This window comes from Varanus komodoensis, unplaced genomic scaffold, assembly GCF_004798865.1.
Source record: "Varanus komodoensis strain SLA01 unplaced genomic scaffold, ASM479886v1 scaffold53, whole genome shotgun sequence".
NCBI lineage: Eukaryota > Metazoa > Chordata > Lepidosauria > Squamata > Varanidae > Varanus > Varanus komodoensis.
In genome coordinates this window covers 3,440,908-3,466,983 of record NW_025336126.1, presented here as the reverse complement: position 1 = coordinate 3,466,983, position 26,076 = coordinate 3,440,908, and the positions used below count along the sequence as shown (strand labels likewise).

Genomic DNA, 26,076 nt, shown 5'->3' with positions numbered 1-26,076 from the left:
AGTATTTTTCAACCATGGCTTATACCATATCCATGGAAGTGTCAGTTGGCAAGACAGTCGGTATTAAGGGTGGGGTCACAATCGGGTAAAATGGCTTTTCCCTTTGTTTCCCTGTTGCTTTGTTCTGTTACCCAGAAAAGGAAACATTCTTCCTTACCTGTAATATTTTTGTGCAAAGCTCTTTCACAAAAGCTCTTCTCTTTAGCTGTACTCAGGGATATGTGGCAAAACCAGGCAAAAGAAAACCACTTTCTTAAAAGTAGTGAGGACCTTCCACCTGGGAAGTACTGGCAGAAGTGTGAGTACAGCCCTTGTGATGCAGTGCAACCTCATGCAAAATCCATGTGCACAATCCAATGACATTTTAAGGCAGATTTATAACTTTAAAAATTGAGACAAAGTGCAAGCTCAAGAAAAATACTCGGTGCAAAAATATCCATGCCTAAGTTTAACTGCAGAATTAAAAACCAAATGGATGATACTAAAACTTCGGGTTTCATGTTGTCCCAGATATAGAAGATTTAGGTCCAGTCCTCCAAAGGGTAAACAGTGTTTCATTCTGCATTGAGAAGATAAAATAAATGCATTATGAATATTCTGCAGTGTAAAGGGGAGGGTGGATGCCACTTTTCCTTTCTTCCCATTTGGGTGGGGATGGAGTGGGTGGAGTACCTAAGCAAGAGAAAATTGTTCCTCACTAGCTATGTTTTACAGAGAGATTTGATTAATCTTGCATAGAATTTGGAGAGAACAATCCCTTTGCAAGAGTACAGAAACATAAAATGTGTGCAATAACCACAGCAAAAAGATCAGATAACTCTTCCTATTCAAGGTGAATTTTGGTGGCTATGAATAGGCCAGTTTGAGGAGGCTGGTGTGACATCTGAGCCCGTCACCCTGCAGTTCCACATTGCTTCACCAGAGGGCATCCCTACATCATAACAGAGAGATCTCTTATCCAGGCAATCCTTCCACTTTCATTTTTTGTTTCTTCATCACTGCTTCTAGTTCGGATACTTTCCCAGAATCCTGGAAGAAAATTAAAATTAAGATCGGATATTATCCTGGTTTCAAGCAAGCACTTCTCAGAAAACTCCCATGTTTTGCTAAAGTCACATTTTTGGGGGTTGCCTTAACCCTATTAAGCTTCTCTAGATCTGAATTTTTGCAGCAGCCTGTTAGCCCACTGGACTCTTAATGTGCATCACCACCCTTAGCAGAGACCTCAGGGTTCCTGGTACCTCCAACAGGGCTCTCTGGATGGCGACTTGGCTGTAGACTCGTGATCCTTCCTCTGAGCTGACGGCTTTGAATTCCTCTTTGTTCAGGGAGAAGAGCTGAGCTCCATTCAGAACTCCAAAGGCACTTGCAGTCCTGCAAAGGTGGGTGGAAAGAGTGGACAAATGGAAAGAAAAGGATGTCTGCCATTTGCATGAAACTCTGAATATTAAGGAGCTGTGCAATCACTGAAGTCACACTTGCACACTGTGTGGAAGATTTGTGCAGAGGAACAAATGTCTGAAACACCCATTATAAGTCACATTTGGCAAATAGCGGCCAATCAGATTAGCCATCTCATGGATCCCAGAGTTGGGCAACTGCTTTTCCATATTTAGCTAGCTGTGGTCAGGAATGTAGAAAAAGGACTTGTGGCTAAAGAAGCAGCAATGGCAAAACATTACAGGCTCTGTGCTATTGAGCTGTTCAGAAAAATAGCAGCTGCTCGCTATGGTGGCCAGTCAGAAAATGGCCAGATTCCGGCCAACTCGGGTTGACATGTGCGATTCTCATGACTGGTTTGCACCCAGGACGAATCCAAAGATCAGCCAGCAAGGGACTGGCAGGAAGCAGGTTTGGTAGATACTAAGAAACACAAGCTCAGACTTCATTGCCAATCCATATGTCCCCTCAAAGACAAACAGAGGTAGCAACTCACAGCGGGCTGAAACCTTTGGCTTCTAACCAGGTCCGGACTTGAGCAGAATCTGAATCGTATCCTAAAGGCACATCGGTGTCTGCAGCACGCTGGATATGAAGGGTCTTACTATGGTTATTCAGCCCATTGGCCAGTCTCTGGGCAAGCTCCTCATTGACAGTGCTGAAGCGTTCTGCCCGGGCAGGAATGACATCACATATAGCACCAGTGACTCAATTGGAAATATTTGCATGGGGCAGCCCATGAATTAACCTTACACCCCCACAACAGCTCTACATGTAGCTCAAAATGGCAATGGCATCCTTCCCAGAGTATCCTGTAGTACACGAATAGGAGGCCAATTATAAAACTGTTTTGAACTTTGTACAATCAACTAGTCTTTTGTTTAAAAAATATAATGCAAAGCACTTTGTTCTAGTGCTGAAATTTGGACTTATTAAAGAAATGTGGAACTTTCCTGGGGAGGCCCAAACACCTAATGGAGCTGCTACAAGAGTCTGAAAGACCAGCTAAGGTGTTTGTCAGGATTCCAGAACTGCTTGGAATGAATGATCAGGTTCACTGGAAGCGTACAATCAAGCACTCAACCCTTTTATTTACAACAATAGAAATCCCTAAACTGCAACAGCACTGAAGGGTAGCAGTCTTAGACTGCTATAAAGAACAGAGCATGCCTAGAGTGTTTTATGGACAGTAGTCATGTTCACATGAGAGGGAGACCCTGAATGAGCAATATGCAAGAATGAAGCACGAAAGGAAAACACAGAAACATTGAGAGCACTGGAGAAACATCATGACGCCTCAAGATCCTGAGTGACATAACACAATCAGGAGTGTTTGCCTTTTACAGTCAGAGGTAGGACATTGCAGGAAGACAATGCAAGAGCAGGCAGAAGGACAAATTTGAGTTCTCCAGCAAGATTACATATGCAAATAGTATCTATTTGCATGTTCTGGGGCTTGTCTCCTCTTCTCACAGAAGGACTCTGAACGGAAAGACCCTGCATATGGCTGGTGGGTGGGCAGCAGGGGGGGGGGACAGGCAGTTTTCTATATTCTAAAGTATAGAACTTATAACTTTTATCAGGACAACTCCAACATTCCCTGCTCCATGCTGAATTTTCTCCCAGATCACACAGACCAATTCTCAGGCAAAATCATGAGAAAAAACCAGTTGCTGCTCTAGTTCTGCAGGGAAAGAGAGACTTACCTCGCTCACTTAGGTTCATGTTAAGCCCCTCAGCGCTAGCCCATTTTTTGCCATTTGCGTACAAAACGTTGGTCTTCGGGGGTGGCTGGGGTGGAGTTTTCTAAGTAGAAGGTCAAAGGAAGAAAAATGAGCAGGTGGTCCTCTTGAAGAGCCCATCTCCAGCTTGGGGAAGTTCCAAGCAATGCGCTACACCTGTAGCACCAGGGCATCCACTGACTCCTCACCATGGCCAGCTGTACCAGTGAAGCACCTGCCTCAGTGGGGAAGGCAGTGGAGACCAGAGCTATGCAAGCAAGGCAGCCTGGCCTCTCTCCCCCAGGCGTGTGTGTTGCCCTCAAGTGTGATGAAGGATGCGGTCCCGTTGCCCTTGCTGAAGTGACCTGCAAGTGCCAGTTCAGTCCAGGTGGCTTCTGCATGTGGAATAAGGGGGGAACCAACATGTCCTTCACCTATGCTCAAAATATCTCGAACTGGCCCTGCCTCTCACTATCTTCCAGGATGGCTGGGCTGTAATGCACCAGACCTGAAACCAGTGGTGTCTTCTATGCTTGCTTGGGCCATTTTGACAAGCTACGTTTAATTTGTAAGGTTTTTGCATTTCCAGGCCCTCTAAATTTTAAAGAAAAACCTTCACTGGTGGAGACAGAGATCTGATGTTTTAAAGTGACACTCTGCCCATCCCTTAATGGTTTCCCGAGTTTGGCCAGGACTCCATGGCCCTGGGTCACAAGGACATACGCATTGTGCTGCTGGATCAGCCAAAACGCCATCTAGTCCAGCAACCCATTTCTAACAGTGGCCAGATGATTTCTTCCAGGGAGCCCATGAGCAGAGGAAGAAGACAATGGCCATTTTTATCCCCCACGCCCAGTATTTATTTATTTATTTATTTATTTATTAAAACATTTCTATGCCGCCCCTTGCCGAAGCCTCGAAGTATTGTTCGCCCCTTGCCGAAGTATTGTTGCATGTATGGAATGATCTATCTTTGTAATGCTCCATTACATGCATGTGCCACATCATTCACCAATAAATGCAACTCTGTTACCTGACTTTGGCCTGCTTTCTGTATCAGTGCTGCTGACTATGTTATTTTCATTGCTATTTCCTATTTTATTATGCAATGAATTTTCATTTTAAAGCTCTTTGGATATTTCATTAGAAAGCGGCATGCAGTTTTGGGGTCTCTCGTTTTAACAATTATAAATGAAGCAAGCAAGCAGCCCCAACTACTGAAGTTCACCTCACCGTGGCATTCACAGGACCGGTTCCATTGATCTCTATAGTTGTCTTGTGCTTCTGGGTGTTGGAATCCTCTCCAGGATGATCTCCAAGCATAACAAGAGTAAGGATATTGTAAGGGACGTAACCAACTTGACCATAGCGATTTTGAACTTTCCACCATTTCTTACTGTCATCCAGAACCTAATTGTAAACAAAAATGAAACAAACAAAACTTGACCCAGTTTCCATGTTCCTTAGAATTGTCATGAGAGGCCAAATTGTCTCTCTAGAATTGTCAGCCTCACAAATAATTTTGCAGTTGTTACTAGCTCATAATGTTTTTAGTAGATAGCCCAGCTCATGCATATTTATATTAGTCTTCTAGGGCACATATACATAGCCTAGAAAGGGGGAAGGTATCAACATTTTAAGAGAGCCTGACTTCACTCAGGGGAACAGTCGATTGTGTATTCCCTAGTGTCCAGATTCCCCAGTGCAGTTGGGTTTTCTGTGGCACTGCCCAAACTTCAAATCGCCTTCCCTTCTACACTGCCTGGACTGGGAGGGAATGATCGTTAGCAGAGCAGAAGGCTGGGGACGCAAACTCACCTCCAAAATGTCTCCTTGAAGCACAGATAATTCATTGTCATTTCTAGCTGAGAAGTCATGGGTGCAGATCACTGACTTGCTTCCTGGGTTCCTGTGTCTTTGAAAAGCCAGAGGGAAGAAAATGTACCTTGGATTATAGTTGGAAAGTACTCTGATTTGAAGGTTCTCTACTTCATCGATAAAGGTTTGGGTTTTGGTTGGAGATCTGCATCTCCAGGGTCCCCACTTAAGCTGCAGGAGTTAGATTAAATTTAATTTCATTGTTGTCAATCACTGTTCCAAACCAATCTTTCTCCTGCATCTGCATCTGTGAGGCCTATATGTACCCCTGTAAGCTCCACATGATTTAATCTAGGGCTGCAACTTTAGTTAACTGGATTGATAAATCAGATGAAAACATTTTGATTGACTGCTAATTTAAAGCTAATTTTAAAAAACAAACTAACTTAATATAAGGACTGCAATTGGCAAGTGCTGTATTAAAAGCAGCATTTCCTCCCACGTGAGAGAAGGAGAACACCTCCTTTAAGACATTGCTATGATTCATGTATATTTGGTCTAAAAACCAAGTTTTTATTCTTTAGAACAGCTGTTTCATTTGAAAATGTATGCATAATTAATTAAACAGGTTGTGCAAGTAATCAACTAGTGTTGTTTCTAAATTAGGTTTGCTTTCCCACAATTAATTGGAAGCAGAATGAAATATGTTCTTTTATTTTTAATTGCAAAAGAGGACAATTTCAAAAGAAAGAGAAATCAGTATTTAATTTCCTTGCAAGAAATTGAAACTGGCCAGTTACCAAGAAATTCTTTTATAATATCCCAGTTGTGCTGTACAAGGAAAGAAGGAAGTTTCTAAATAAAAATGCAGTGTACCTGAAAAGCCTCAATTCAGCTTTGCCTGTCCACACAAGACAAGCTGTTATTGCAACGACATTTTAAACATTCAGGTGAGGAAAAAGGCTCAGCGATCAGTACAGAAAAGTGAATAGATAAAGTATAGCAATTCCAGTGTGAAAAGGAAACCAGCTCAGGATTTCTTTAACTGGGTGACAGCCCCAGTTTTGTAAACTGGTTAATTGGCTAAAAGCTTGAGAGGCTTAATGGTGCAGAGCTAGTGGGGATGTGAATGGTGGCGTTCCTTCTTTCAGCCATTTTGAATTGGTTATGTTGGTATAGTAGGGAATGCGTAGGAAATGAGTGAGTGAGTGTGCTCTTTCCAATAAAGAGTAGTTGCTTCTGTTTATTAAATTGTAAGTATCTGACTCTTCCTTCAATATCTCATGAGAGCACCTATATTGAGGCTTAGCAATATGCTAGTTCACTGAAAATTGAATCATCAACTAAAAGGACCAGGCAATTAATCAAGCATAAATCCTATCAGTGCTTGGCAGCTCTTGCTTTAGACCACTTTTATTTATTTATTTATTTGGAGTTTCTGTATGCCGTCCCATTCGCATAAGCCTCGGGACGGCTTCCAACATAATAAATAAATTAAGCTTATACTCTTCTCGGTGCCAGGTCAAACTCTTTTTATTTAACCATTATTTTAAAAGTTAGTATTTTAATGTACAGTCACATTTTACTTAATTTATTTTTATTTGCTATATGTTATACTATAACAATCTCAAACAATAATACATATTTGATTTTAATGATTGTAAGCCGTCCTGAGATGCTGTGCATAAAGGGATGCCATATAAAAGTTTTGAATAAACAAATAATAAATGAATGAGAAGGGGACATCCTGAGACAGGGCTAGCCAGGTTTTAAGCATGTACTAACATAAGTGGCCAGCAAAGCACCTAGCTGAATGGAGACCATGAAGCAAATTCATGATTACACACAACTGTGATACTGAAGGAAGGGCAAAAGATGACTGGGAGGGGACAGGCACCCACACCGATTTCTTCTTTCCTCTAGTAGATGCCATTTCCTGCCAAAGAAGAGTTTCCTGCCTCTTTGTTTTGGAGAGAAGGGCAGGAGATAGAGAAGGAGGGGATCAAAGCCATGCAGTCCCCCCTGACCCGATCCTACCTTAGCTGGCTGCCTAGCGTCCCCCTCTTGGCTCTCTTCTGGGCTCCATTTTTCTTTAAGCCGCTGTCCTCTTGTGTTCATCCTGTTATATTTCCCTTCTGTGCCCATCACCAAAGCACCTGGCCTGTGCCACCTGCCGCTTGCCCCCTGTAATACTTGCATCCAACCTCTCCCACCCTAGAGCTGGATCCCCCTCCAGGAATCTAGTCTTAACTGCTCTAACCCATCAGATCCTGCTATGTTCCCAGTATATCTAAGAACTCCAATTCCTAGGGAGTCAAATCCAATGAAAATCCTACTTAGAGTAACCCCCTTGAAATGAATGAAACTTGGGTTACTCATAACTACCTCCTGAACTCTTCTGTATGTTATTTAATCTTGGCAAATTCCATGTTCTTTCAAGAGAATCCAGGTATCCTAGGTCCAAAGGCTCTAGCTAATTTCGTATGGCTTTATAGAAAACCAATCTTTCTTGATTCTCTCCTTCTGTGCCTTATCCTATAGGCAGGGTTAGACTTCCTTTTTGTTTCCGTAGCTTCCTGCCAAACCTGTGCATCCCTACAGGTATCCAAGGATCAAAAGTTCACCCTGCTCTCTTGAGCTGCCACTGGCACTGTTGTTTTATTCTTTTGCCACTCTGTGGCATATGTGTCACGTCAATTACATATCGATCCATCTATTCATGCTAAATTGACCTTATTCCAAAAATGGCTAAGAAAATGTGGCAGATGTGGGTACATAAAGCAATTTCACTTTAGCTCAACTAGGGGGTGCCCATGGTGAGCTTTTGTTGTACCTTACATGCCAAATTTGACTTCCCAGCTATGTGGCTGAAAGGCAATGCTTGCAAACGCAGAATTTGTTGTTATCAAGGTTTGGCCTGGCCACTTTTACAGCATCAGAGTCTCCGTAGGACTTATTGAGAGTGGTCAGGCAAAGTTACCTGAGGTTATGTCATGCTCATAAATACTTTGTATTGGTGAATGCAGGGTTCAAGCAGGTGTGGAAGAGGGAACTGGATTGTTCCATGTGATCTCATCAATGGATTGCTGCTTTGACATCTGCACTCGTCACATCAGTACCTCTGATGCTCTGTCTTATTTATGAAGAACGTTGGCTTCATGTCTAGTGGGCACCACAATGTCTCTTTTAGAAGGAATTGTCTAACTTGTCTAATTGCTGGCAGTGCCATACGGTGAATGCTTCTTGTAGGCATATTCTTTGGCAATGCCCAGTAGTTGCTTCCTTTTAGGAAGAGGTTATTATATGGATAAATTTGTAATGATTGTAAGCCGTCCTGAGATGCTATGCATAAGGGGTGGCATATAAACAGTCTAAATAATAAATAAATAACTAAATAAATAAATGTTGTGCCGGACCAAATTTTAATATTCGCTGATGTACACACCCTTTCAAATTATTTACTGTTTCAAATGGTCAGTGTAAATGGATTCTCCAGACCCCCTGACAGCTAACAAACTGATATTGCTAAACTGGAAAGATAAATGCTCATGTCTCATAATCCAACAGATTAAGCATTTTACACCACTTCAACCTCTGAGAATATCACCTTCTGGTAACATCCAGATTAGATTACTGTAATGCTCTTTACACAGGGCAACCTTTGAAAAAGGTCCAGCAAATTAAATTGGTCCAAAATCAGGCCACATGGTTGGTGGCAGGCGGGCCCATAGAACACCAGTTTTGTATAAATTGCACTGCTTGTCAGTTGTAGCCTAGACCCAATTTAAAGTGCTCCTTTTGACATTAATGCTCTAAACAGTCCTGGCTACCTAAAGGACTGTCTGCTCCCATATATACCACCTGTCTATTAAGATCTAGGCAGGAAGTCCTTCTAAAGGAGCCACACCTTAAGGAGGTAAAGGGGATGGTAAATAGAAGAAGGGCCTTCTTGGTGGCTGCCCCTCAATTATGGAACAGGCTCCCCAGAAAAAATTGCCAAACTTGTACTCATTTTGGTGCCAGGCAAAAACTTTTCTTTTCTCTGAATACTTTTAAGAACAGATTTGAAATTTGACATTTATTCTGACATCTGTCATCCTGCTTACGTGGTGTAATTATGATATTTCATTATTAACATTTTAGTGTGATTTTATATATAACTAGCTTTATTGTTGCATTTTTTTAGTATTTTACTGTAAGCTGCCTAGAGAATCCTTCTGGGTCAGCAGGCAGCAAACAAATTTAAAAATAAAGAATCCTCACTTGGCTGTCTGATCTGCGTTTGCTGAAGTCCATATATAATTGATGGGAACTTGTATTTTCATACATACACTTCATATTGCTATGGACATATTCGTATTTCATATTCAAATTTATGTTTGCGTGGTTTAATTTTTTAAAGGAAAAATGGTTCACCCTGACTTCTTGACCGACTGTTGCTTGTTTTGTTCTTTTGGCAGCGCTGCTGTTCTGCATTCAAGAACTCACTCAGTGCTGTACAATTGCAACGTTACAAGTTTATAATGTCTGGCCATTACCAGAGTGTGCTTTTCTCTGCAGCTGCATCCCTATTAACGTGCAGGGCAAATAGTTTATTGCACTGGGGGCCTACTTGTGAGGAGGACACACCTGACATCTGTTCTGGCCCCTGAACACCCACCAACACGGACTTCACGATCAGTGAGGTCCTGTAAGGACAATTTTGGAATTCCCCTTGGCGCTGCTTCTGCACAATAACGGGCACTGTGGGCCCTGCTGCCATGGTACTGGCACAAAACTAAACAGTGCAGGCTCCAGCAGTTCCATTCTCTTTCAAAAAGGAGTTGGCGCTTGAACAATCCTCCCTCAGAGGACAAACTGTTTGCCTTGCAGTAGCCTCTTGGAAACCTTCTGGAGCTGTGACTTCCAGCCACCTAATTTGGCTCATTACTACCATTCTCCTTCTTTTGCATATTCCCTAGCACATCGATGCAGAACCTCTCGCAGCTACTTTCTGTGTCAGAGAAGCTGATGAAGGAGCTGTATTCCAGTGGTGGGTGGATCTGGAGACACAGGAAGTGGGCCTCAATATACCCCCCACAGCATGTTGTGTCTTAAAGCCCTTTGGGACAGTAACTAAGCCTTAGAAGAGAACTTGCAGCCCTTTAGGATGGGGATAAAGGGGCACAAAAGCCAGGAAGCCACTGAATAGGGTGTAGGAAGAATCTACATTTGGGGGTGGAAATTCACAGGATTCCCTGAGCTCAGCTCCCCCAAACTCTGGCCTGCTTTGCAGCAGTCCTCAGTCTTAGTTCCCATTGCTCACCTGAGCCGCCTGCAGCAACATGGCCACTGCTACATGCGGCGTGAAAGAGGCATGCCGCAAGCAGCCCTGTGGAGGCTTGTGCAACAGCTAGCAGCATCCCTCTCCTGCACCTGCATTGGCTGCTGCACCTGATGGGGAAGGAGGTTGGTCACGCGGGGCATGCTAAGAACGGAACCCCGTGCAATTCTTGTGCAAGCAGCTTCCCCCTCCTGCGCCACCTGCCACAGCCTTGGTGCTGCTGCATCTGATGTGCAAAAAGGTTGTGCAAACTTTGTTCTGCAAGCCCTTACAGACCTCCTCTTGGCTCAGCTCATTTGCAAGACTGGGCTGAGCACGAGAGGAGGTCCGTGAATACTAGAAGGACGGGCTCCTCTGGGGCTCGTCCCAACCCTACCCTCAAAAGATTGCTGGTTTGGGGAAAGGATGTGCCTTTCTGAGGAGGGCGGGATTTAACCTGCAGACCTGATGCTTGGCACTCCCATCCTAGGGAGACTGCAATACATGGGGAAGAGCAATTATAGAAACAGGGCAGTACTAGGTTTAATGGGGTGGTTCAGCACAACATTTTGCAGCATTTGAAAGCACTTGGATAAATCCTGTCTGAATGAGCTGCTCAATGTAGATAAGGGGGGCACATGCAATTAGAAATGTATGCACAGGTGGGCCCATGGGTGCTCGTATGTTCCAGCTCTAGAGCTTCTGAAATACCTGGCAGCATGTTACACTGCTCTTGTGAGAGCAGCCCCAGCACATAAGAAATTTGCCGATGGTGAATTTGTTACCTCTATGATTACTTTCATGTCCTGGCTTTTTTCCTCTCTTGCAAGGAACCCAAGGTGACATACTTCATCTTCCTCCTCCTCCATTTTATCCTCTCAACAACCCTGCAAAGTAGGCTAGACTGAGAGTGAGTGACCAGCCCAAACTCACCCAAGCAGGACTAGAACCTGAGTCCGAGTCCAACATTCTAAGCAGTGCTCTCAGTTCTGAAGGCTTCCCACCGACTTCCAGTGAAAATTGGAAGTGGGTAGGAAATGCACACAGGAAAGGAGAATCTGCTCTTTCCTGGCTGTAGCTCATCCCCCTTCTGAGCTGCGAATTCTCCCTACCAGCTGGGATAGGAAGGAGCACAGCAAAATAGGTGGCTTCGAGGGTAGCTATATAAGGAAGAGGAGGCCAGCCCTTCAACCGATGTGCGATTACACAATTCCCTCACTTGGCACACAAAATGTGCACTTCTGCAGACTGACAATTCCCAGGGGTCCTTTGGAAACACCACAGCACAAGATGTAGGCTTGTTTATACTTTTAGCTTAGATGTGGCTCAGTCCATTTTCTGAAGGGTTTGCAGGAAGTGGAGAGCCATGATCTTCGCACGTTATTGGAACATTTGGATGACTTCTCTCTGTAAACATCACTTCATAAATACTTGAAGAAACCCACTCTAACTAATGAAAAGGGAAGAGGTTACTAGCCCAGACTATTTCACTGACCCGTTGGGACCTTGGTCTAGCTTTGCTTTCTGCATTCGGACAAGCTTGCTTCGAATCCAGAATTTCTGGTTCAGCTGGAAAAGAGGTATCTGGTTTCAATTTAAGAACTATGTGAGAATCTGTTCCCTTCCTGACACAGTATTCATCAGTGGTCAGTCACTTCCTCATATTTGGGGAGCGTGTGAGTCTGGTAAAGGAGACAACCCTTTTTCTATTGAGCTAGCCTGGATTAGGGTTAGCTTAGGGTTTCTGGCAATTGCATTTTGTTGGCTTAATAATTCTGAAATCATGAGTACATCTTCATATGCATATCTATGCTACAGATTTTAAATGTTGAAAATGAGTTAAGAATCATTCCTTTCCCCCAGGGAATGCTGAAGCCCGAGTTTTGGGGAGCACTGAGAATTCTCCTGAATCTACTTCTATCAAACTTGGGACTTTTTTTGTTATTGGATAGAGAAACAGGACTTGGCCTAGATTTAAATATGTTTTTTAAGTTATCATAAATGGGAAAAGAAGGGTGTGGGGGCTGACCCAGTGGGCTCGATGTTTTTGATGTTGGATGTTGTTTGTAGTTTGCTTTTGGTTTTTTAGGATAATCTCAAATAAAACTTATTTTAAAAAGAAGAATTCTCCTGAATCTTTGGAGACGGGGCACCTGCAGGCAACCCCATCTGAGCTTGCATGGTCTGGGGCAGCAGGGCCCACTCGCACCAGCTGCACCCACCGAGAGGAACACAAGCCCAAATCTCCCAGTCTCCAAGCGCTCTCTATCCCTTGGCGATGGCTCCTCTGCAGCCCACCTGTGTCCCTGGAAGAGCACAGCTAGTTGCAGGTTGTACCCAGCATGTGACTTGCCCACAGGTCACATGACCCCAAAATGTGGAGCACCTCTTATGAGCCTCTTCCCTTTCACCCCCAAAGCACACAGTCTGGGTTTTGGTGAAAACAGGGTAAAATATTTATTAAGGATTCAGGGAAATAGTACAGAGTGGGATAAAAGTCGGTCAGCTTTGGGGTACAAAGCAATAAGCATTTTAAATAGCAAATCTGTGCAAAGGACAAAGAAAAGGGACCAGTTGGCTAGTAGCTGTGCACTGAGCAGTCAGTCTGGTTCCTTGAAGACCTGGCACCCCTGTGGCAAAGTTCTCCTGGTGCCTATATCAGGTCTTCCTCCCTTTGGGTGGGGAAAAAGCTTACCTGGGCACCCCGAGAAATCTCTCCCCAAGCTCCTGACACTCGTGCCGGAAAAGGAAACTCCCCCTGGTCTTTCTCAGTGGGGCAGGCCTCCTCTGGTCCCCCTCCCCTTGCCTGGGTGGAGATATCAGAGGGTCTGTTGGTTTGTGTGTCTGCTGACTGTCTGGTACTGGCTCATCCCCAGCTCTGAGGTGGAGTCTGGGGGATTCCCATTGCTCAGGTAGCTGGACCATTTGGGAATCCATTGTTTTATTAAGTGGTGGCAGCAGCCTTCGAGATGACCTCAGTGTTGCAATGCCAGCAGCATGCGGCCCAGACTTCCACTTAAGCAGAGACCTGCAGCTGATTGCAAAGGGGAGGTTTCTGTCCCTTGGACCCAGCTCAGATGGCATAACTATGGTCTGGCTGAGCGGACCACCCAAGCCAAACACAATGTACATCAAATTGCAATTTCCAGGTTTATTCCGGAGATCTTAGGATATTTAAAGTTATGCTCACAGTGTCTTCTCAGCCTGACCCATATGACCAGAGTGGAGGGGACAAAACTGCCTAACAGAAAAGTGCTATCGAACAGATTGAATGCAAATCAGTTGGTTTGGGGAAGGGATATCAGATTATTTAATTTCAGTCTGTAGTTCCTTTTGATCTTGTCCAAGATTAAAGCTCCTAAGGCACTGGGAAGCGCTGTGTTTGGAGAAGCAATTGAGCAGGAAGTGAACCAGGTACGCTCAGAAGCTGTCGGAAAGTCTCTCCTTGGCTACTTGGCCTGAATCTACACATTTCAATGGCAGTATAAATCTACAACAATAGAGAGCCTATTTTAAAAAAGTATTCCTCCAACAGTGGAAAGGACTAACGATACGATCCCATGTATGCATAGATGGGGGGAAATCCTACAATTCCCACTATTTTCCAGCTAGCACCTTTTTGAATTGCATGTCCATTTTCTATCTGTTGTTATCATTATTACTCTGCATATAAACATACAAAGCATTGTGCCTTAAGAATATAATTTGTAAAAGCAGATGAAATATGAATATATTTATAAAATATGATGTGGAATTCTGTAGCCATTGTGCTCAAGGCCTTCAATGACAGTGGCAGGGCAGATTCCAAACTGCAAATGCCAGAAGGTCCCCCCCACCCCTCCCCAGCATAGGTACCTGCTAAGCACCTACCCTCAATGCTTAATCACATTTTCCTACATTCCACAGCAACCTGTAGCTGCTGACTTACACAAGCCACCACCTCCTTGCAGCTAAGTCCGGGCCACTCAACCCCACCACCACCTCCTGCTCTAACTCCTACACCCCTCTCCCCTCTCACCACCGCACCCAGCTACTCCCAGTGCAGACAGACAAAGAGAAGCAGAAAAAGCAAAAGCAAAAAGAGAGAAGGAGAGGGGTGGGGGGAAAGAGAACGTCGATTTGATCTAAGCTTCCTGTAATCATATCCCATGATTTCTCCCTGCTAGAAGAAAACGTCCAATGCCTGTGACCACATCCCCTCTTGCACGGTTCCTATTGCAAGCCCTTCAGCACTGCAGCCCCCAAGTCATTGTAATCCCTTGTTGCCTCCCTCTCTCAAACCCCGTGGCCTCAGAGCCCACTGAAGCTGTACCTGGATTGGGAACCCTGCATAAATCAGGCTGCGCTTTATGAAGCAGGGGGTTAGCCAAGATGATTTTGCCTTCTGCTTGTCCCCATAGAGTGATGGGTTCAAGTCTCACCTTCTGCCATGCCGGAAGCCAGAGCAGGAGCCTCCGTCTTACATGGAAGGGCAGTCTCTGCTCAGCTACTGGACGCTTCTCTGTAGGCAGGAAGTTCCTGGCTCAGCCAGGGCTGCCTCCATCCAAAAGGATTTGATACGGAAGGGTCAGGAAGGCCTTTTCTGCCTGCAACTCTGAGGAGCCACACTCACAAAACAGATAACATGGGGCTGGAATTATTAATATTCCAATTCATTTATATGACTATATATACAGTATGTGTGTGTGTGTGTGTGTGTGCAAGCAAAGGTCACCTGCCTTATATGGACGGTGGCTCCTGGAACAATAATGCAGGAGACAGACAACACCTATCACATTTCTGGGGAATCTTCCTCTGCCTGAAAATAATGGACTCCATCATTCCCCAGTGTTTCCAGTTCTATCCTGGCCCTTCAAAATCTTGTCCTGTTCCCTCACATCCTAATTTCCAACCTGTCTTCCAAGGCCCAGTCATCTTCCAAGACTTCCCAGATCCAGCCCTTTCCCAAATAATACTCCAGTTGCCCCAGGTTTGAGAAGGACTTACCCATTGGCTGCAATTGTAGGAGCTGATTGCTGAGGAAGAGAAAAACAGGAAACTTTCAGAACCCTGTTATATCATCTCCACCTCTACCTTCACCACATTTATATCCTGCCTTTTCTCCTCCTACAAAGAAGTCAAGGTGGCTTACAAACTTGGTTTCACCAGATTCATATCACCTTCCCTTCTCTACAAGGAAGAAACAAGCTGCTTTAAAATTCAGCCTTAGGAAGACCAAAATGAACCATGATGGGCCCTTGGTCAAAAGTACATCAAGACGTACTGTTCAGGCAAGCCGTATCCCTTACTAGATGTGAGGAGAACCCACTTTTCTGTTCTTTCCTGAGTAATAACAGAACATTTTGCATCTATCCCATTGCCCTAGATGTGGGACCTGTATTGGTTTGTCTCACCTGCTTCCTACCTCATCACTCACCTGAGCACGGAGTGCTTCATGGCGGTGTTGCACCTCCACCGGATCTTCCCAGGGCTGTCCAGAAGGGTCCAGGGATGGGGGCTTCCAACCACTCCAGAAAGTTGGTGTGTACGGAGCTGCATAATCTGCGGGAAAGTCCACTCTTGGATGGGTGCAGAAGGACAAATAATGGAGAGAAAGTGAGAAATGAATGGAAGACAATCATGCATTTGGGAATAAATTGTTCAGATCACAAAATCTTCAATCATGTACTCCAATAGCGAGTGTTTCCATTCTCTTTCTGATTAAAGTTGCCCAAACCACTCAACTTATCAACTTCAAGCCCACCATGAACTACCAGAAATGATTCTTGGTTCAATTCATGAATAGTAGACAGAAGAGCTTGGAATTCAAATTCCAAGTTTTCCAGTGACCTCTTATCTCTTGGGCCCCAGTCACCAAGCAACTCTGACAACAGCTCATTTCAGACCTTGGAAGCCAGAAAAGCCATGGCAGCTTGATAGAACAGCCAATGGTGTCAAGAGGGCAAGGTAGAGAGAATGCTCAGAGACCGAGAAAAGGACTACAAATTTACTCAAGAATCATCTTCTCCCATGTACCTCTGCCTGGTCCTTTAGATCATCTTCAGAGATCTACCTCTGTGTACACCTACTAAATAAAATGAGGAAGGCGTCTCCTAAGGAGAGGGTCTTATCCAAAGTGGCTCTCCAGTTATGGGATGCCCTTCTGAGAGAGGGTCACCTGGGGCTGGAACTGTGGTCCTCTCAGTACCAGGTGAAGATCGTTTTATTCTCAGAGACATTTTAGTCCTTCCACGTTTAATTGCTTTTTAATTTCTTATATTTTTATATCTTTCCACTGTTGCTGGTTTTGTACTTTGTTACTACGGTTTTAAACTTTAAATTATGTTTTATCCTGTTGCTCTATTTTAACTGTTGTGAATTACCCAGAAAGCTTCAGCTATTGGGAGGTATAAAAATAAAATAAAATAAAAGTAAATAAAATAAAATTTGGATGAGAGGAAGAGGAGAAAAATGTAAATGAACCAACCTTAGTTCCAGCACGTGGCAATTGGATTTTTTTTTTTTTTAAACATGCACCATCATCCTACTTTGGAGAAAGGGAATAGATAAGCTGAAGGCTGCATGGGTGGCTCACCCCTTTCTCTTACCTTGGCCTGGTCCAGTTTTTGCCCAGCGAATGCCACAGCTCGGTTTCCCCTTCCCCCAGGCAGCCACGCATCAGGGTCACTGCCTCCAGGGTCAGCAGGGGGCTGCGTATTTCAGAGGCAAATGCAGGGCCTCCAGAACTCTCCACGATCTGAAAGGGGAGGCCAGAATGAGGACCCAGAAGTGCAGGACTCTCAAAGCAGGTGCCCAATGCTAGTTCCGTTCTCACTCGGCTACAAACTGACATCTAACGCCTGCATAAAATTCCATAAATGAAGCACCAAAACCGCATGGGAAGAAATCTCGTCTGGAAGTAGCCTTCTCCATGTGCGGTACAATCAGTGCAGGCTTTCTGTGGATTACCATTCCAAACTGCAAGGAAGAGGGGATCATACAACTGAATGGACCCCATGAAAATGAAGACTCCTTGCTCAGAGAAATCGAGTGTATCAGGAAGAAATGTTCCAGGCCAGCTTTCCCTTGGTGCATTACTTTTCTATGAGCAAAGAGGTCTTGTTTTCATAGGTTTCAGTCCCACATCAGCCACCGAGATGGAATAGCCAGCCAAACCCTGCTTTGTGTCATTCTGCAGCTCTGCCCGTGTTCTGTGGACCAGTTCTAGAGGGCCGGCTTTTCTGCTTGTCAGCCGCCCAGTAGCTCCCCCCACTGCCTCTCAGGCCCACCACTTACCATCTTCAAGGGACGGAAGAGGAAATGTATCAGCTCCTCTGAAGTAGGGTTTGTGATGTTAGACTTCAGTCTTGCCTGCGTGGTGGGAACAAAAATGAAAGCCAGTGGGACACGGTGCTGAGATGACGGAACTGGATTCTAGAGAGATCTGCGTTCCAGGCCCTCCTCAGCCATGAGGCTCACTGGGTCACTCTGGACCAGTCACTCACTCCCAGCCCAACCAACCTCACAGAGTTGTTGTGAGGATTAAATAGAGCTATGTGAGCTTCCTTGGGTTCCTCAAAAGCAGGACAAAATGGGGATATAAATGCAGTGTAATAATAGTATCAATAATACTGAAGATTTTAGCATGAGCCAGGCAGACGCCCTGCCTTTTAGGAGAGAAATATGCACTCGACACTCACCAAAAGGCTGAAGGAGTATTTAATCTTTGCCAGAGTATCCTCAAACTCCTCCTGGGAAGGGGGTCGAGCTCGGATTGTCAGGAGCCCCTCTGTGGATATGGGGAAGAGAAGTGGAAGTTGGTGGAGGTTAATTTTGTACTGCAATTCAGGCTGCTGCTACAGCCTGCTGAACTTCCACTTCCCAGTCCAGAATCCCTTCTGGCTCGTGGCAATCCTGTTTCTGGAGGCTGAGCAGGTTTCTTCAGCAGGGCAGCCTGCTGCACCCCATGTCCATACAGGAAGCCTAGTTGTGAAGAGATTCGAATTGAGGCCCACCTGATCAGCAAGTCTTTCAAGGCCAGGAGAAAATCTGCTGGATTTCTGCTCCCCATGCTGGAATCTTTGAAAGTTACCTGGGGTATCTCAGAGCTAAACCAAGTGCTATGCTAAATGCATTGCATGCAACAGATCCTTCCCTTTTTTTTACACTGAGGTAAATATGCAGACCTTGATCTGGATTAGGACCACTATGGGAGGATGTTTAAACTTTCCCACCCAGCTACTTTCCTTCTCTAAATGTGCCCCTCCACATGCCTGCAGGCTCTAAAAAAGAGGGGGAGGCTGAATGTTCCCTCTTAACCTGTGGGGGGGGGGGGCGGGATTCAGGCAGAAAAAGGATCTGCTGGAGAATGTCTACACCACCCCTGCCAATGTCTGATGTTCCCAATCCAGACCAGAACCTCACCTGTTTATTTGAAAGTGACTTCATTAAAAAATATATTAAAAGCCATGTGAGGGTCAGTTGGACTCTCCATATTTAATGTGGCTTCTAATTTAGCCAGCATGATAGGGAGCAAAAGAGGCTGGAGTGGGACCACCACCTATGTCTCACCGCCTGGCTCTCGACGACGTCTCTTTGCAGAGCGCTGGCGGTGCTGCAGCACACGGAAAGCTTCGGCGGATTTCTGCAGCTTCCCCACAAAGGCTTCCACATCATCAAAAACCCGGTTCAACAGTTCCTGTCAGATGGGGAGAGAGACAAAAGGAGGCTTCTGCATTCAACAAGGAGCCACTCATGTGAGAACTGCAGCGGGTCTACAAGTGCAATCCTATGTGTCTACTCAGAAGTAACCCTCACTGAGATCAGTGGGGTGCACCCTAGAGAAAAGGGTATGGGATTTCTAAATCTAGAGATACTGGAATGCACACTTGGTTGTGCAGGAGATCTTTTCCCCTAACCTCAATCTTTGGGTGAGAAGAGGGGAGGAGGGATAAGTGGAGACTAAGGAAAGGCCCTCTGCACATGCTCAGTGTATCGTTATTAGTTTCAGTTGTTTATTCCTGCCAGCATGCCTGACAAAATCAGCAAGGACAGGAAACAAAGAATTTTGAGTGAGCAGCAAAAGGGAGGCCAAGGGGTGTGGTTCTCCTGCAGCAACAAGCGCTCTGTGCTGGGAGCACCACAGCTGGCCATGCTGGTCCTTTGCTCTCTGAATGAGGGCAATGGGAAGGGGAAGAAAAACCCCAGGGGTAAAAGATCCACAAACGCCCACTCAGCTACAGAGCCCATGTCCTGTTGACCTGCTGGAAGGAGACTTGTGGAAGCACTTCCTGACAGTCAGGACCCCAAGGGTGTGGAGTGCGTTTCCACGAGAGGTCGTTGAGGCCCCATCGGTGCGGGTGTTCAAGGAAAGGCTGTACATGCACATGGTGGGCATGTCGTGAGCGGAGCCGGCTGGTTAGACCAGATGGCCCGGGAGGCCCCTTCTGACTCGCTCTGCTTCTATGTTTCTAACTTAAAAGTCCATTCATGTTTTAGCACGACTTTCCAGATAACTCACCACATCACGCTCTGCACGAAGAAAGGTCAGTTTAGACTCACTGGCCAAGACGTCTGGAAGGAGAAAGAATCCCAAGTGTATCGTGGCATCACCAGGCTGCAGCCCAGAGACTATCTGACTGCCTGGTTCACGTAACAAATGCGCATGCTGAGTGTGATTTGTTGGCTTTGGTTGAAATGTGGGTTCGCGTGTGTCTGAACCCAGCCAGCATAACAAAGCATGGGGAACTGTCCTCAGTCCAAAACCCAGCAACAAAACACGGACTGTCTTCATGCGTTGCTTGTGGTCAACAAACCACGGTTTGTCAGTGCAGCTGGGCAGAACCCAATAACTCATGTTTCAGTAACAACCCACACCCAACCCAAACTCTACCACTGAATGTTGTCTGAACTCATTCTTTTCCTTTAATAGCACCACAGGCAAGAAAAGAAAATGCAGCCCTGGCTTCTAATGAATTCCTTTCACTTCTTCTCCCCTTTAGCCTACTGGAGTAATGATGCCTTTTGTTTTATACGAAGAGACCAGGAAAAGACTTGGGCAGGCATGCCTGTGGTGTGGAACTGTTCCAAGAAGGAAAAGAAAAATACCACATCCCACACACAAAGGATGTGCTCTTCCAGTGACCCTTGGCCCCCTTCAAACATGCTGCTGCAGAGCAGTGTGCATTGCGCTGCAGTAGGTTATGTGGAGGGTCAGGGCTTTTAGGTTCTCACCATCATCTTTTTGCTCGGGTGCGATGATCTTGATCCTGGAAGGCACCTGCTGGGCTGCAGGGGGGGCCTCCTCAGCCTTTCCTGCCTGATCTCTGAGACAACTTTGGGCAGCTCTGTAGAAGAAAGGCAAAGCAAAGGGTTGCAATAAAAAGGGGAGGAATCTCAGCTTGTTAGATCAGGGATGGCGAATCTTTTAGAGATCGAGTGTGCAAACTGCAACCCAAATCCCACTTATTTATTGCAAAGTGCCAACACTGCAATAAAACCTGAAAACTGAGGTTTAGTTTAGAAAAAACACCTCACAGCCAGTCCAAGAAACTATATATATAACCTTGGCAGCGCACGGACTGGGCGTGCGAAAGCTCTGATGAGTCGTGGCTAATGAGAAGCAGCTCATGACGTCATCGCCTGGCGCCACTACGCCTTTACGAACACGCGCATGCCCCTATGTGCGCTGTTATCCGATGCTCAACTGATGGGGAGCTGCTAGGGTGACAGGGGTCGCAGGACGACAGGGGGAGCTCCGTGTGTCCGCTGTGGCAAGTGTGCCAAAGCTTCACCACCACTGGCCTATCCCTGCCCTGGGGCGCTCCCCTAACCCTGATACAGGGCCAAAGTTCCCTTGAAAGGAGGGCGATTTTGAAGAAGCCTTCCTTGAGTAGCCTTTTCTGCACAGCTCATCATTTCTGCCCATTCTGAACACATTCCAACCATCAAAATCAGGCCAGGACATCTCGTTTTGCTAACCCTAACCCTACCCTGGTGCACACCCCTAACCCTAATACAGGGCTAAAGTTCCATTGAAAAGAGGCGATTTTAGAAATGCTTTCCTTCAGTAGATTTTTCTGCACAGCTCATCATTTCTGCCCATTCTGAACACATTCCAGCCATCAAAATTATGCCAGGACTCCTAGTTTTTCTAACCCTAACCCTACCCTGCTGTACACCCCTAACCCTAATATAGGAGTTAAATACCATTGAAAGGGGCAATTTTGAAAAAGCCCTCCTTGAGTAGCTTTTTCTGCACAGCTCATCATTTCTGCCCATTCTAAACACATTCCAACCACCAAAACCATGCCAGGACACCACGTTTTTCTAACTCTAACCCAGTGTTGGCAAACTGTTTTGAGACCGAGTGCGCAAACTGCAACCCAAAACCCACTTATTTATTCCAAAGTGCCAACACTGCAATAAAACCTGAAAACTGAGGTTTTAGTTTAGAAAAAACAACTCACAGCCAGTCCAAGCAAATATATATATCTCCTTGGGAGTGCACTGACCGGCCATGCAAAAGGTCGGATGAGTCATGGCTAATGAGTTGTGGCTCATGACGTTATTGCCTGGTGCCACCACTCCTTTCCGAGAATGCGCCTGGCCCCTGTGTGCACTGATATCCGATGCTCGGCTGCTGGGGTGATGCTGGGGCGACTTGGCCCATGCGCCGACTGAGAGGGCTCTGTGTGCCTGCTGTGGCACGCATGCCATAGGTTTGCCACCACTGTGTTAGATAATGCCACCTCCATCCTGTCCTGTTCTGGATCTCTATAGCCCCTTCTGGCCATACCACCTGTTCAGACAACACAGGAAACCTGATTCTCATAATCCCAGGGGATGCAAGTGTTTTTCAACAGGCCATGCCTTTCACTGCAGCCTGCCAAGCAGGCAGAGTATATCCTTGCATGGAGAAAAGGAGACATTCGTCATCATCTTGGTTTAACATTTGCACGCCAACCTGCTGTTCAAGGCAGAGGATGAAACTCCCAGCCACAAAGCCAGACTTGTGTTGTCTGGGCTTTTGCCATTTGTCTCCTATAAATTGCCATGAGCAGGCACAGTTTTAAGCAGAGAAAAGGCACGGATCCTCCACCCTGTCCTTGCCTGCTGCTTTCTGTTACAATTGCTCCATTACTGCAGGATTTTAAAAAAGGGCCTTGAAGACATTACTTTGTTCTGACCTTCTCCCAAAAAGAGTGTTGTTTGTTGCTGTTTTCATTTGGTTTTACTGCTGTTTTCACAGAGTACGTACCATTTCATTGTGTTTATTGCTTTTAATATAGTATCTGTTACATGCATTCTATTGGCAGGGCCTCTAGACAGGTTGCTAAGAAATCTTTGAAATGAATGAATGAATGAATGAATGAATGAATGAATGAATACATAATTACATCTGCCCCATCCAAGCACATTTCCCCACTTCAAAGGGCCAAGATGCATGGGGAAGCCTCCAGGAAGAAAAGCAGCTGGAGCAACACATGTGCTCTGAAAAATACAAGGCAGGGAAAAGGAAACACTTTCTGTGAACCAGACCTTGGTCCAGCCAGTCCAGTTTTGCCAACACTGACAGGCAGCAGCTGCTGCCCTTTAGGGTCCCAGGCTGGAGATCTCCCAGCCCTGCTTGGAGATGCCAGTGCAGCTGCTTTGCCCCTGAGTGAAGTCTCCCCACACTCTTCCCCCTGAAAAATTAGCCTTCCTTATAGCTGTTGTTCCTTGATAAAACAACCATCAAGATGTACGTGCTGTTTCTGCATGATGTGTACTTTGATCCTTGTATACTTTCACTTTCCTTTTCCCATCCTTTTGGCTCCACAGGTGTATGGATTTGCACTTACCTGAGCGCGTCCTTCCGCTGGGCATTTCCCCCCGACTTGAAGTCCAGCAGAGCACTGTTGATGTCCTGCTGGATGAGTTCTGCCTGGGAAGTAGAACAGAAAGGAGAAAGGGTCAAAAGCTCAGCAAGGGTGGATAGGACGTCCCCCTTCCACCTCCTCCTGATGAAATGCTTTCAAGAAGTTTCCTGCAGCTGGCAAAGGACTGAACATGATGGCCATTTCCTTCATAGGTCATTTTCCAAACTTTCTTAATGGATCCACAGCATCCACTTTCCTTACCCCAGCGTGGTCACACTCAAAGAAGTGGACATCAGGTTTGAGCTGATGGGGCTCCTGGCACACAAGCAGAAGCAAAGGCCGGGAACGGGACTCAGGCCTAACAGCCTCACAACGAGCCACAGCAGCCAATCCATAGTTCTCCAGCTCCTCCTAAAGGGGGATAAAAGTCACCAAATATCAGTCCAGGTAGCCCGTATGGCTCCCAAATTAAGGAAGAGGTTTTGGGATAGTGGGCTCCACCCAACCCCCTCCTTATCCCCATAAATCACCCAAAGACGGATGCTCTACCTTTGAGTCTATGTCAAAGAGTTTAATGGCTGACCCATTGACCTGAAGCAACATCTCCTGAACCCAGATCTTCCCTTGGGCATCCATGATGGACAGTTTCCTGGTGGCATCCTCCACAGATGCCAGGTCATCCTCTTCCCCAATGGAGAAGGTTACCAGGTGCTGTTGGACACAAAAGCAAGAGATCATGGACACATGCATTGTGCAGTACCAATGTTCTTTTCTAGTTTATTTATTTATTATTTATTTATTAAGACATTTTTAATTTCCCCGGCTTTCAAACTGTTGTGCAGAACCTCAGAAGCTTACTGGGAGTACCGAATGAGAACATCAGCTAGGATGGACAAGCTTCCTTGCAAGACAGCCTGCCCATCACTACTGACCCAGTCTCACAGAAAAGTAGTGTGGGTGCCGGCATGCGTGAGAGAGTGAATGAATCAAGCGTGCAAATAACAGGCAGGATCTAACAGCTGACATTAGTGGTATCCCTGCAGCTGCAGCACTCCAAGGCCTCCCCAGGGAAGCTTGCTTGGCCCCGTTGAAGGTAGAGGCCTTGTCTTCCTTTGTTCCAGGCACCCAGTATGGCACGTGAACTGGATGATTAGGGTTCAGCCACTCATCTTGTCCTTATTAGTTTTTCTAATTCTATATTGATGTTTTTACTCTTTTCTTGTAGGCTACCTTGATAGATTTACTGAAGGGCAATCTAAAAGGGAGGGGAGGGGAGAGGAGAGGAGAGGAGAGGAGTCCAACCTTTTCTCTGATCCTTTAAAAGTAAGAGCACTATGCTGTGCATATTTAGTCAGAAAAGAGACCGATGACTCCCATGGTGGCTGGGCAGTGCTGCTGTTGTTGTAGAACTTTTTTCCTGATTAAAGATGCATTAGATTGCGTCCTGAGAGGTCCAGCTGTGCATTTGGCATAAACTGAAAGGGTGCAGTATAACACTGGCCCGCAAGGGTGGATCAACACTCAAGGGGGGGTTGCAGATTCGCCTGCAGGTGGTGTGCAGGCAGCGAGAGGGGAGCGAATCAGCAAACCTTGAGCTCACAAGGTTTCTGACTCAAATCAACCAGCAGGCAAGCTTTGCTGTTTTCTTTTCAAATGCAAGGTGTTTTCTGCATATTTTTGAATGTTCTGGTGACATGTGAACCCAGGCAGAGTTTCCATGTCAGGCATTCAGGTGTCCCTGCAAAATATCTCTGGAGTCAAACCAGGCATGTAGGAGCCAACCATTTCCCCAAATACAAGATGTCACCGTCCTCCCTACCCTTAACTTGTTAACCACACAAGCCTCAAGTTCTTGTCCCTGCTTTAGCATATCCCAAACCGAACGTTACAGAAAAACCTACATGAACAGCATACTGAGAAACATCTGCCAGGATGACGCTGGAATACTTCTTCCTCTGTTCTGCAGGAAAGGATAAAACATTATTTATGGTGGAGGAATTGGTTTGGAATCCTGATAGGGAAGAGGAAATGAGAACAGAAAAATTAATGTCAACTTTGTACAAAGCAAATTAACTTTTTTTAAAGGGGGAATTTTGAATGGAGCAAGTGGAACTAAACTCTTCACTTTTGGAGGAGGGAAATCTCTCTGGGGCTTCTGCTGCCTCTCCTCTGGAAAGGACAGCTGGCACGGTGGGGCTGTGGCACCTTTCTACCTAGAGGACTTGCAGAGAAACCAGACACTTGTAGGCTTGCCTTGTGTACTTTTAAGAGTGGCATGTCAGCCAGAACGTGAATGGCCCTTTTTTCACTTAATCTACAGTCTGGAGGGAAACAGCACCTGTTAAATCTATCCCTGACATGCAGCTGTTAATGAGACAGAAAGGCCACCAAAACAGAAAGATGCAAATATGTATCCACGTCTACACAAACTGTGCCCTTTGCCATAAAGTGTGTCATTTATTGTATAAACTATAAATTGTTTATAGACCATAAATTATATGGGGAAAATACGCATGCTGAGTCAGGACTGAAAGGACTTCATAACCCAGGGACTTGTCCCTTTAAGGAAGAGATGTCTGTTCTTAAGGTGTGATTACCTCTTTGTGCGTGGAGGGGTGAGATTACTGCCTCACCCTGGGGGAACCAGTTTAGCTCGTGAGGATCATACACACACCCTTCCCCACCCTAGTAGGCACTGACTCCTCACCCCAGCCCAGCCCAGCCCCCTTAGAGCCTCGGGCCTTCCTCTCCCAGGAAATGGACATTTCCGGGGTTTCTTGAGTCAGAGGACAATGTCATCCTAAAGATCAATCGGTTTTCTGAGTTAATCTGCAGCAGAGGAGCTGCTGAAATAGGAGAGATTCTCTTGTATATGAGAAAGACACAGAATTTTGAAAAGAAAAAAAGATCTTTTAGCTTCATAGCATGGCCCAATATGAACCCTAGGGAGAGGTTA

At 45.6% G+C, this 26,076-nt stretch overlaps 1 protein-coding gene across 1 annotated transcript; it reads right to left on the bottom strand.

The window, feature by feature from the left end:
* Positions 1-612: 612 nt before the first annotated feature.
* Positions 613-25,059, bottom strand: EPS8L1 (EPS8 like 1). The gene is made up of 18 exons (XM_044447867.1): positions 25,022-25,059; positions 23,670-23,831; positions 23,382-23,531; positions 23,103-23,185; positions 20,494-20,606; positions 19,781-19,833; positions 18,832-18,958; positions 17,961-18,049; positions 17,557-17,631; positions 16,869-17,017; positions 15,698-15,839; positions 15,268-15,296; positions 4,980-5,076; positions 4,395-4,571; positions 3,147-3,246; positions 1,937-2,108; positions 1,242-1,374; positions 613-1,029 (listed from the first exon to the last, which is right to left on the bottom strand). Exons 2-18 carry the CDS (start codon positions 23,754-23,756, stop codon positions 955-957), a joined length of 1,851 nt encoding a protein of 616 aa, XP_044303802.1. The 5' UTR covers positions 23,757-23,831; positions 25,022-25,059; the 3' UTR covers positions 613-954.
* Between the last annotated feature and the right edge of the window lie 1,017 nt (positions 25,060-26,076).

Coding starts and splice junctions, on each gene's coding strand:
- EPS8L1 (XM_044447867.1), bottom strand. CDS start 23,756: ATGGATGCCCAAGGGAAGATCTGGGTTCAGGAGATGTTGCTTCAGGTC. Junction 4,572..4,979: donor TTCAAGGAGACATTTTGGAG/GTGAGTTTGCGT, acceptor GTTTACAATTAG/GTTCTGGATGACAGTAAGAA. Junction 1,375..1,936: donor GCCAAAGGTTTCAGCCCGCT/GTGAGTTGCTAC, acceptor CCACCTTTGCAG/GACTGCAAGTGCCTTTGGAG.